Source organism: Tupaia chinensis, unplaced genomic scaffold, assembly GCF_000334495.1.
Source record: "Tupaia chinensis unplaced genomic scaffold, TupChi_1.0 Scaffold139431_1, whole genome shotgun sequence".
NCBI lineage: Eukaryota > Metazoa > Chordata > Mammalia > Scandentia > Tupaiidae > Tupaia > Tupaia belangeri.
The window spans coordinates 490,473-502,491 of record NW_006199316.1 but is presented as its reverse complement, the minus strand read 5'-3'; the positions used below and the strand labels follow the sequence as shown (position 1 = coordinate 502,491).

The 12,019-nt window shown below is 45.0% G+C and overlaps 1 protein-coding gene across 1 annotated transcript in view; it reads right to left on the bottom strand.

Annotated features, from left to right (window-relative positions):
- The window catches only part of DSCAML1 (DS cell adhesion molecule like 1), a 430,778-nt gene that overhangs the window by 21,306 nt on the left and 397,453 nt on the right, over window positions 1-12,019 (bottom strand). Inside the window, exon 20 of the mRNA XM_027765686.1 lies at window positions 2,456-2,595. Within this exon, the coding sequence (XP_027621487.1) occupies window positions 2,456-2,595 (140 nt within the window). The remainder of the gene's footprint in view (window positions 1-2,455; window positions 2,596-12,019) is intronic.

Below are 12,019 nucleotides of genomic sequence, written 5' to 3'. Positions count from 1 at the left end.
AGCGTTCCAGTGTCTCAGGAGCAGGAGGAGAGGGTGGGGACCAGGAGCTGTGGAGAGGGGGCTCCAGACGCCCAAGTTAATGAGGAGGCAGGGCTCTGGGGCACCAGGATCTTTGAACAACTTCATTACCCGAGGAGGAAATGAAAGCAAACACTCAAGCTGGGGACCGACTACCCTGTCCCTCCACTGAGGAAGAGCAGCCTCCCCAGGACCGCCCGCCTTCATTCAGGAACGCGGACTCGGTGACCTCGGGCACAGTGTTCCACAGCGGGGACCGCAAAGATGACAAGATGCTGCCCTGTCCTCGTGGGGCCTCAGAGATGTGGGGACACAGGCCTGTGGTTGGCTAATTGCCATCTAGCACATTCTGTCTGGCAGAGGAGCAGAGAGTCTGCCATAGCAGGAGCCAACAGGGCAAAGATGTGTGTGTGTGTGTGTGTGTGTGTGTGAGTAAGAGAGAGAGAATGTGTGTGTTGTGTGTAAGAGAGAGAGAGAGTGTGCGTGTGGGAGGGGGAGAGAGAGTGTGTTTGTGTGAGAGAGTGAGTGTGTGTGTGTGTGTGTGTAAGAGAGAGAGAATGTGTGTATTGTGTGTAAGAGAGAGAGAGAGAGAGTGAGTGTGGCAGGAGGGAGAGGGGAGACGGGGCAGAAGACGTGGCTGACAGTGCTGACTGGGAAATACCAGCACCTGCAGACTGGAGTAACTGGGACTCTCATCCCCCTGGGGAGGGCGATGGGCGCAGGCACCCGACAGTGGTGTTCCCTGACCCAGTGGTGGTTCTGCTGGGCGTGTCCCCAGCGTGAGCACCAAGAGGCACGGGGTGTTCCCAGCAGCACCCTCGAATAGGCCTAAGCTGAAATCTATGTCCTACCCTTCCAGCAGAGGCGATCAGGATAAATAAAGGGCACGCGAACGATACAGAGCCAGAACGAGGGAGCCGCAACCACACGCAGTGTGGGCGAAATTCACAAATTCGAAATCACGTGTGAAGCCACACACGTGGTATGACTCCATTTATATGAAGTATTGGGTCGTCATAAAAGTCATGATACATTTTTGCATAGAAACATAGAAAAACATATCATGACTTTTCCGATGACTCAATACAAAAAGACAAAAAGAAACACACAAATACCCCACTTCCCCAGAAACGAAAGCAAACCAAAACAAAAAGGGCTGGCTCTGTGGCCTGGTGGTTAAGGCAGGCGGATTCCATATGGCCAACCACATAGTTTGAGTCCCGGACCCAGAAGCTTGAGAAACCACTGGGCGTCTGTGCATGTGTGCTTAAAATCCTGACAAAGGGAGAGAGTGAGGAGAAGGGATGGTGATGTGATCATTCCCACCTGGGGGAGGGGCGTGGACCTCCCCACAACCCCGCCTGGGGAGCACAGTGCCCTCTAAGAAGAAGCAAAAACACAAAACCCAAGTACCAAAGGAGGCAGCAGCATCTGTGCTATTGAAGCCAGGGGCAGGTGACAACCGGAAGGGGCATGAAGGGTGTGCTGGGGCTTTGTAATGTCCCATCCCCTGCCCTGGAGGCCTGGCCTGGGTGTGTTGAACAGTTCTGAGGTGTGCCCTGGGCTGCATGGAGTCAGCAGGCTTCCCTTCCGGTACAGAACTGTAGCTGTCGCTTGGAGGATAATTCAGATTGCAGGAGAGCAGAGTACGGGAGGTGATGATGACACAATTACCAAGCAATTTCAGGGCAGCTTTCCTGGCGGCCAGGAGCTCATCTGCAGAGTTCTGGTTGATGACAAGTTGTTGATGGAGGGAGAAGTTAGCCTCCTCCTCCTGCCCCTTGCTCTTGCAGCCCCGAGCACAGAACTCCCGACGCTCTGTCCCCCGCCCTCACTAGGCTGGAAGCCCATCGAGGGCAGGCATCTCTGCACCTGCTCCACACTGAGAGCAGGCATGCACTAGAGCAGTCAGCAAGCAGGACTTTGCGTGTGTCCCAGTGCAGGGCCGCCCCCTCTGCTCACAGGGTTGGGCAGATATTGGGGTGGGTCAGTGTCCTGGCCTTTGCCTGCTCTCGGCTGTCTCCTGTTTCCTCTCCCCTCAGAGGGCTCCGTGCTGAGGTCATCACTCAGGGCAGGCTCTGGCAGCTTCTCCACACCCAGACCAGGCTGACCATACAGAAGGTGGTCCATCCCCAGAGGCCACAGATCAGCCATTCCCCATTCAACAGTGCTGGGGCCTGCTAAGAGCCATGCCCTGCCTGCTCAGTCATGCCCCAGCTGTCTCAAAGGAGCCTCCATAGCTTGTGACAATCTAGCAGCCTCTGGGACAGAGAAGTGACCTGAGATGGACCCTGGGCAAAGCTCTGGCCACTCCCAGTGACCGGTGCCCATGCTTATCTGTGAATGCAGGTATGAGTAGCCCCAGTGTGACCAGGAAGTGATCTGCAGGGCACCTTTTCTCTTCTGTCCCCCCTCTTTGGTGCAGAGACCCACTTACCGGCTGGCCAGACCCGGGGCTGGAGCAGAAGATGGTGTACTTGCGGATCACCCCGTTGGGCTTGGTGGGGGGCAGCCAGGACACGACCACACTGCTAGCCGAAGAGGGGACAGCTTTGATGCCAGCGGGGGGACCTGGAACTGAGCAGGGAGAAGACCTGATCAGGTTACAGAAAGGAGAGGCACAGCCTTTGGGAAAGAATGACAGATTTGGGAAAGTGAAGCAGATCAATCTGGGAGAGCTTCCTGGAGGTGGTATCCTTGACCTGTGGTTTAAAGAAGGAAGGTCCATCATGGCAAACAGGTGAAAGGAGGAAAGTGATCATTTTTGGCTTATTACAAAGTTTTCGAAACACAAATTTCAGAACTGTTTGGCCAGAATGAAGGTCTTGGAAGGGGCAAGAGAGACATAGAACCCTTTGAAGAATTCATACTGATTCCTATGATCTTGACCCCTGGCCCCCAGTGCCCTTACCAACCGTAAGTTCCTACTCAGGGGGTAAACACACTGGCACTGGTCCTTAGCTCTTTCTGGTCTTTCAGTTCCTTGAGGTAGGCGACAACCAGTTTCCTGGCATGAACTCAGAGCACTCAGCATGTCAGCTAGGCCCTTTCAGTTTTCCAGAAGGAAAGTCGACCCTAGAAGCGACTAGTGGGACCAGCAGATGGCATAATGGTTAGGTCGCTGGACTCCCACATGACCGACCACAGCTTGAGTCCCAGACCCGGAGGCTTGAAACTCACACCAGGTGCGTGCATTGTGTGTGCCTAAAATCCCAAGAGGAGAATGGAGGAGAAGGGATTGTGGTGTGGCCATCGCCCCTGGTAGGTGATTTCTCACTTTCTGTCTCTCTTGGTCTCCTTGGTGAGTATGCATGCCCTATAGAAAAAAATCTTTCTTAAAAAAAAGTGACTGGGACCAGCAGTTAGCATAATGGCTATGTCGCTGGACTCCCATGTAGTCGACCGTGGTTCATGTTCTGGGCCCGGTGGCTTAAAACTCACGCTGGGCGTGTGTGCGTGTGTGCCCAAGATCCTGAGAGGAGAATGGAGGAGAAGGGATTGCGGCGTGGCCATCCTCCCTGGGGTGTGATTTCTCGCTTTCTGTCTCTCTGTCTCTCTCTGTCTATCTGGCGAGTGCACGCGCCCTATAGCAAAAATCTCTCTAAAAAAAAAAGTGACTAGGAATTAAAAATAATGATAACGAATAAAAATGGAATGAATGGATGATTCTTAAAATAAAGGGGGGTGTCTGGCAGGTGACTTGGTGGTTGGGGTGCTTGGCTCCTACATGACTGACTGTGGTTTGAGTCCCAGTCTTGGCAGCTTGCTTTCTCACTTTCCCTTTCTCTCTCTCTTGCTCAGTCTCTGGTCAAATTAAAAAATAAGGATAACATGGAGCCAGCAGGTGGTGTGGTGGTTAGGGCACTGGACTCCCATATGGCTGACCACCGTTTGAGTCCTGCATGTGGTGACTTGCTTCTCACTTTCTCTCTGTCTCTGTCTATCTCTCTCTGATGACATAGCTAGGTTAAAAATAATAATAATAACAAATAAAATAAATAATTCTTTAAAAATACTTAAACATAATGATAACAAATAAAAATGAAATGAGTGGATGATTCTTAAAAAAAAAAAAGTGACTAGGAAATTCATCGAAGGAGACCTCAACTCATAGGGACTCTGAGCTCCCCTACGCCATGTCTGTGCCTGTCTGGTGGAGCTGGGGCTCCAGGGCTCTGCCTGGGAGACTGGCAACTTCCAGCTCTCAGCCCACATTGCCTGTCTGCCTCTCTCCAGTGTATGGAGCTTTTATGTGCCTTTGAGGATAGCAGTTGTTCCTAATCCAGTTCATTTACCTCTCTGAGTCCCAGTTTTCCCATCTAGAGATGTAGGTCGGAGAATTAGTGCACCCAGCACCATGCCGAACACAGCAGACACTCAATAAACTGCCAACAGCAATGACTTTCACATTCCTTTTCCCAGTCCTCAGCCTGCGGCACCTCTCTCAACGTTTCGTTTCTCTGCCAAGTGGTCAACAATTGGGGCTACATAAAATAGCTCAGTCCAGCAGCATCATCACCCAGCAGCCTGAGCCCAGGAGGCGAGATTTACCTTTCATTCCACCCCTCCTTCCTGCTACAGCCCTGTTGTGTCACCTGTGCTAGGTGTCCCTGCTGTCGTGGGGCCTACGCATGGCCACTGGACTGTGATCATGATAGCATTCAAATCCTCTCTATCCTTGCTCACTTTTTTAAAATCAGTCATTTTTTTTTCTTTTATTATTTTTAGACAGGGTCTTATTGTGTTGTGGTTCTCCTGCCTCAGCCTCCCAGGTGGGACTTCAGGTGTGTGTCATCATGCCCAGCTCTTTCTTTAGACAGAGCGATTATCAGTGCGTGCCACCGTGCTCAGGCTTTCAGGCTGAACTGGAAACCAGACCCGGGTATCCCGTGTAGCCCCAGCCAGTGGACAAAGCATCTTAGTAGCATGTGCCACTCTGACTGGGCCTCTATCAATTATTAAGAAGGGTGAGTTAAATTTTCTCACTATGATTGTGGATGTGCCTATTCTCTTAGGTCATTGGCTTTTGCTTTTGTGTATTTTGAGATTGTGTTATCAGGTGCACACACATTTAGAGCTATTTTAAATACTGTCATAACAAAGCACCCTCTAATAATATTTATTAAATATTATTAAAGGATACTATGTCTGATATTAATGTTCCAGGTTTCTTTCAGACAGTTTTGCATGGCAAGACTTTTATCTTTTTCCATCCTTTCAAGTTGAACCTTTTTATATGCTTATGTTTTAGATATCTCTTATAAATTACACATATTTGGGTTTTGTTTTCTGCTAGCCAATCTGATGATCTTTATCTTTTCACTGGAGAATTTAGTTCATTTATCTTTGATGTAATTCCTCATGTAGTTGGGTTTAAATACAGCACATTACAAAATACTTCATATTTATTCCATTTATTCTGTTTCCTTTTTCTTTCTTTTTGTGCCTTCTTTTGGAATAAGTTTTATTTTATCACTTAAATTTTTTTTTGCCATAGGGCATGTATGCTCACCAGAAAGAGACAGAGAGAGAAAGTAAGCAATCACCTCCCACCTCCAGGCAGGATAACCATGCCATGATTCCTTCTCTTTCATCCTTGGGATATTGGGCACACATGCACATGTGTCTGGCATGTTTTTCAAACTGCATGTTCCAGGACTCAAACTACAGAGTTGGCCATGTAGGATCCAGCGCCTTAACCAGCATGCCTCTTGCTGACTCTAGATTATGTATTTTTTAAAATTCAATTTTCTCCCTTTATTAGTTGACTATTGTAGTCTTTTGCTACTTTCAGAAGTTACTCAACAGATTATAACAGAATCTTTAGCTTACTAACTCTAGTATCAGTTGGCACTTTTCAGACAAAATAAGAACTTCCATTTACTCTCTCCAAATTTGTATGCCATTGTTACGTATGTTAATTCTGTCCATATTTTAGATCTCCAAGATGACACTGTCATCATATTTATTTTATGAAATCATTATTCATTTAGATTTATCCATATATTTACCATTTAATTACACTGCTTTCTTAAAGCACTGAGTTTCTACCTGTGATCATTTTCCTTCTAACTAAAGGGTACACATTAATATTTCTCTAGCACAAATATGTTGGTGATCTATTCTCTCAGTCTTGTTGGCCTGAAAATGTCTTTATTTAATCTTAATCTTGAATAATATTTTTGCTAGGTGTATCCTAGTTTGATAACTATTTTCCTTACAGACTTTATACTATTACATTGTTTCCTGGCTTCCATTATTTCTGACAAGTTAGGTGATAATTTTATTGCTGACACTTTGAAGGTAATTCATCTTTTTTCCTGGTGCTTTTAGGATTTCTCTCCCTCTTGCTTTTTTCAGCAGCTTTATTATAATGTGCTTAGATGTGGATTACTTTGTCATCTATGGAATTTGTAGAGCTTCTTAAATTTGTGTCTTGATATTGTTCATCAATTTAAATATATTTTCAGACATTTTATCTTCTGTCCCATTCTCTTTCTTTTCTTTGGGATTTCTTTTCACTGTATCCTCTATGTCCTTGATACTCGGAATATGGTCCATGGATCAGTGGCAGCATCACCTGGGAGTATGCCAGAAATGCAAAATCTCAGGTTCCACCCTAGACCCACTAAACCCGAATCTGAATTTCGACATGATCCTTAAGTAACTTGTATGCACATTAAAGTTTAAGAATCACTTTTCCATGTTTCTTACCTATTCTTATGTCCCGGCTGGCCAGACCCGGGGCTGGAGCAGAAGATGGTGTACTTGCGGATCACCCCGTTGGGCTTGGTGGGGGGCAGCCAGGACACGACCACACTGCTAGCCGAAGAGGGGACAGCTTTGATGCCAGCGGGGGGACCTGGAACTGAGCAGGGAGAAGACCTGATCAGGTTACAGAAAGGAGAGGCACAGCCTTTGGGAAAGAATGACAGATTTGGGAAAGTGAAGCAGATCAATCTGGGAGAGCTTCCTGGAGGTGGTATCCTTGACCTGTGGTTTAAAGAAGGAAGGTCCATCATGGCAAACAGGTGAAAGGAGGAAAGTGATCATTTTTGGCTTATTACAAAGTTTTCGAAACACAAATTTCAGAACTGTTTGGCCAGAATGAAGGTCTTGGAAGGGGCAAGAGAGACATAGAACCCTTTGAAGAATTCATACTGATTCCTATGATCTTGACCCCTGGCCCCCAGTGCCCTTACCAACCGTAAGTTCCTACTCAGGGGGTAAACACACTGGCACTGGTCCTTAGCTCTTTCTGGTCTTTCAGTTCCTTGAGGTAGGCGACAACCAGTTTCCTGGCATGAACTCAGAGCACTCAGCATGTCAGCTAGGCCCTTTCAGTTTTCCAGAAGGAAAGTCGACCCTAGAAGCGACTAGTGGGACCAGCAGATGGCATAATGGTTAGGTCGCTGGACTCCCACATGACCGACCACAGCTTGAGTCCCAGACCCGGAGGCTTGAAACTCACACCAGGTGCGTGCATTGTGTGTGCCTAAAATCCCAAGAGGAGAATGGAGGAGAAGGGATTGTGGTGTGGCCATCGCCCCTGGTAGGTGATTTCTCACTTTCTGTCTCTCTTGGTCTCCTTGGTGAGTATGCATGCCCTATAGAAAAAAATCTTTCTTAAAAAAAAGTGACTGGGACCAGCAGTTAGCATAATGGCTATGTCGCTGGACTCCCATGTAGTCGACCGTGGTTCATGTTCTGGGCCCGGTGGCTTAAAACTCACGCTGGGCGTGTGTGCGTGTGTGCCCAAGATCCTGAGAGGAGAATGGAGGAGAAGGGATTGCGGCGTGGCCATCCTCCCTGGGGTGTGATTTCTCGCTTTCTGTCTCTCTGTCTCTCTCTGTCTATCTGGCGAGTGCACGCGCCCTATAGCAAAAATCTCTCTAAAAAAAAAAGTGACTAGGAATTAAAAATAATGATAACGAATAAAAATGGAATGAATGGATGATTCTTAAAATAAAGGGGGGTGTCTGGCAGGTGACTTGGTGGTTGGGGTGCTTGGCTCCTACATGACTGACTGTGGTTTGAGTCCCAGTCTTGGCAGCTTGCTTTCTCACTTTCCCTTTCTCTCTCTCTTGCTCAGTCTCTGGTCAAATTAAAAAATAAGGATAACATGGAGCCAGCAGGTGGTGTGGTGGTTAGGGCACTGGACTCCCATATGGCTGACCACCGTTTGAGTCCTGCATGTGGTGACTTGCTTCTCACTTTCTCTCTGTCTCTGTCTATCTCTCTCTGATGACATAGCTAGGTTAAAAATAATAATAATAACAAATAAAATAAATAATTCTTTAAAAATACTTAAACATAATGATAACAAATAAAAATGAAATGAGTGGATGATTCTTAAAAAAAAAAAAGTGACTAGGAAATTCATCGAAGGAGACCTCAACTCATAGGGACTCTGAGCTCCCCTACGCCATGTCTGTGCCTGTCTGGTGGAGCTGGGGCTCCAGGGCTCTGCCTGGGAGACTGGCAACTTCCAGCTCTCAGCCCACATTGCCTGTCTGCCTCTCTCCAGTGTATGGAGCTTTTATGTGCCTTTGAGGATAGCAGTTGTTCCTAATCCAGTTCATTTACCTCTCTGAGTCCCAGTTTTCCCATCTAGAGATGTAGGTCGGAGAATTAGTGCACCCAGCACCATGCCGAACACAGCAGACACTCAATAAACTGCCAACAGCAATGACTTTCACATTCCTTTTCCCAGTCCTCAGCCTGCGGCACCTCTCTCAACGTTTCGTTTCTCTGCCAAGTGGTCAACAATTGGGGCTACATAAAATAGCTCAGTCCAGCAGCATCATCACCCAGCAGCCTGAGCCCAGGAGGCGAGATTTACCTTTCATTCCACCCCTCCTTCCTGCTACAGCCCTGTTGTGTCACCTGTGCTAGGTGTCCCTGCTGTCGTGGGGCCTACGCATGGCCACTGGACTGTGATCATGATAGCATTCAAATCCTCTCTATCCTTGCTCACTTTTTTAAAATCAGTCATTTTTTTTTCTTTTATTATTTTTAGACAGGGTCTTATTGTGTTGTGGTTCTCCTGCCTCAGCCTCCCAGGTGGGACTTCAGGTGTGTGTCATCATGCCCAGCTCTTTCTTTAGACAGAGCGATTATCAGTGCGTGCCACCGTGCTCAGGCTTTCAGGCTGAACTGGAAACCAGACCCGGGTATCCCGTGTAGCCCCAGCCAGTGGACAAAGCATCTTAGTAGCATGTGCCACTCTGACTGGGCCTCTATCAATTATTAAGAAGGGTGAGTTAAATTTTCTCACTATGATTGTGGATGTGCCTATTCTCTTAGGTCATTGGCTTTTGCTTTTGTGTATTTTGAGATTGTGTTATCAGGTGCACACACATTTAGAGCTATTTTAAATACTGTCATAACAAAGCACCCTCTAATAATATTTATTAAATATTATTAAAGGATACTATGTCTGATATTAATGTTCCAGGTTTCTTTCAGACAGTTTTGCATGGCAAGACTTTTATCTTTTTCCATCCTTTCAAGTTGAACCTTTTTATATGCTTATGTTTTAGATATCTCTTATAAATTACACATATTTGGGTTTTGTTTTCTGCTAGCCAATCTGATGATCTTTATCTTTTCACTGGAGAATTTAGTTCATTTATCTTTGATGTAATTCCTCATGTAGTTGGGTTTAAATACAGCACATTACAAAATACTTCATATTTATTCCATTTATTCTGTTTCCTTTTTCTTTCTTTTTGTGCCTTCTTTTGGAATAAGTTTTATTTTATCACTTAAATTTTTTTTTGCCATAGGGCATGTATGCTCACCAGAAAGAGACAGAGAGAGAAAGTAAGCAATCACCTCCCACCTCCAGGCAGGATAACCATGCCATGATTCCTTCTCTTTCATCCTTGGGATATTGGGCACACATGCACATGTGTCTGGCATGTTTTTCAAACTGCATGTTCCAGGACTCAAACTACAGAGTTGGCCATGTAGGATCCAGCGCCTTAACCAGCATGCCTCTTGCTGACTCTAGATTATGTATTTTTTAAAATTCAATTTTCTCCCTTTATTAGTTGACTATTGTAGTCTTTTGCTACTTTCAGAAGTTACTCAACAGATTATAACAGAATCTTTAGCTTACTAACTCTAGTATCAGTTGGCACTTTTCAGACAAAATAAGAACTTCCATTTACTCTCTCCAAATTTGTATGCCATTGTTACGTATGTTAATTCTGTCCATATTTTAGATCTCCAAGATGACACTGTCATCATATTTATTTTATGAAATCATTATTCATTTAGATTTATCCATATATTTACCATTTAATTACACTGCTTTCTTAAAGCACTGAGTTTCTACCTGTGATCATTTTCCTTCTAACTAAAGGGTACACATTAATATTTCTCTAGCACAAATATGTTGGTGATCTATTCTCTCAGTCTTGTTGGCCTGAAAATGTCTTTATTTAATCTTAATCTTGAATAATATTTTTGCTAGGTGTATCCTAGTTTGATAACTATTTTCCTTACAGACTTTATACTATTACATTGTTTCCTGGCTTCCATTATTTCTGACAAGTTAGGTGATAATTTTATTGCTGACACTTTGAAGGTAATTCATCTTTTTTCCTGGTGCTTTTAGGATTTCTCTCCCTCTTGCTTTTTTCAGCAGCTTTATTATAATGTGCTTAGATGTGGATTACTTTGTCATCTATGGAATTTGTAGAGCTTCTTAAATTTGTGTCTTGATATTGTTCATCAATTTAAATATATTTTCAGACATTTTATCTTCTGTCCCATTCTCTTTCTTTTCTTTGGGATTTCTTTTCACTGTATCCTCTATGTCCTTGATACTCGGAATATGGTCCATGGATCAGTGGCAGCATCACCTGGGAGTATGCCAGAAATGCAAAATCTCAGGTTCCACCCTAGACCCACTAAACCCGAATCTGAATTTCGACATGATCCTTAAGTAACTTGTATGCACATTAAAGTTTAAGAATCACTTTTCCATGTTTCTTACCTATTCTTATATTTCCCATCGATTTGTTTTTTTTGTTCTTCATTTGGATATTTTCTTCTGACCTATCTTCCAATTCACTATTTATCTCTTTAGCTATGTCTAATGTGTTCTTAAACCCATTGACTGATTTCTTAATTTCAAATATTAGTAGTTTTTGTTTCTAGATTTTCCCTCTGATTGTTTCCAATTCTCTCAAATGTTCAGTCTTGTCAAGCATACTTTTCTTAAACTCCCTGTTTGATAAAACCCAAGTTTGCAACTGTTGTGGGTCTGTTTCTTTTGACTTTTTGTTTCCTGCTGGCTTTTGTTCATGCTGTCTTCATTATTTTTTTAATCATACACCAGACACAGCATTTGCAAAATTGCTTGTAGAAGTAATCTGAAGCCTCAAATGATGTTATCTTCTTAAAGAGAGGGTTTGTGTTTGTTTCTGACAGGCACCTGCAATCCAGGCACAAGAAATCTAGCTTCAACTTTTTCTCTTTCAGTTTTCAGGACTAAGATGATTCAAAGCTGAGCTGAATACTTTGGTCCACATTTACTCCTAGAATGCTGTCCTTCATTATCTCAGCTCTAGAGAGGGAGATTCACTGGACAGACTCACATCACCTCCAGTCTCGGACCTCCAATCCAGTCTTTCAGCCACTGCCTCAAGATTCAGTGGGAACTAGCAGTTAGCGTAATGGCTATGTCACTGGACTCCCACGTAGTCGACCGCGGTTCGCGTCCCAGACCCGGTGGTTTAAAACTCACGCTGGGAGCGTGTGCATGCGTGCCCAAGATCCCGAGAGGAGAATGGAGGAGAAGGGATTGCGGCGTGACGATCCCCCCTGGGGGGTGATTTCTCGCTTTCTGTCTCTATGTCTCTCTCTGTCTGTCTGGTGAGCGCATGTGCCCTATAGAGAAAAAAACTCTCCAAAAAAAAAAAAAAGAATAGAGGCAATGACCCTGACTAGGAGACCAGGACACAATCTGGATACTGCCTCTGTGCACTCA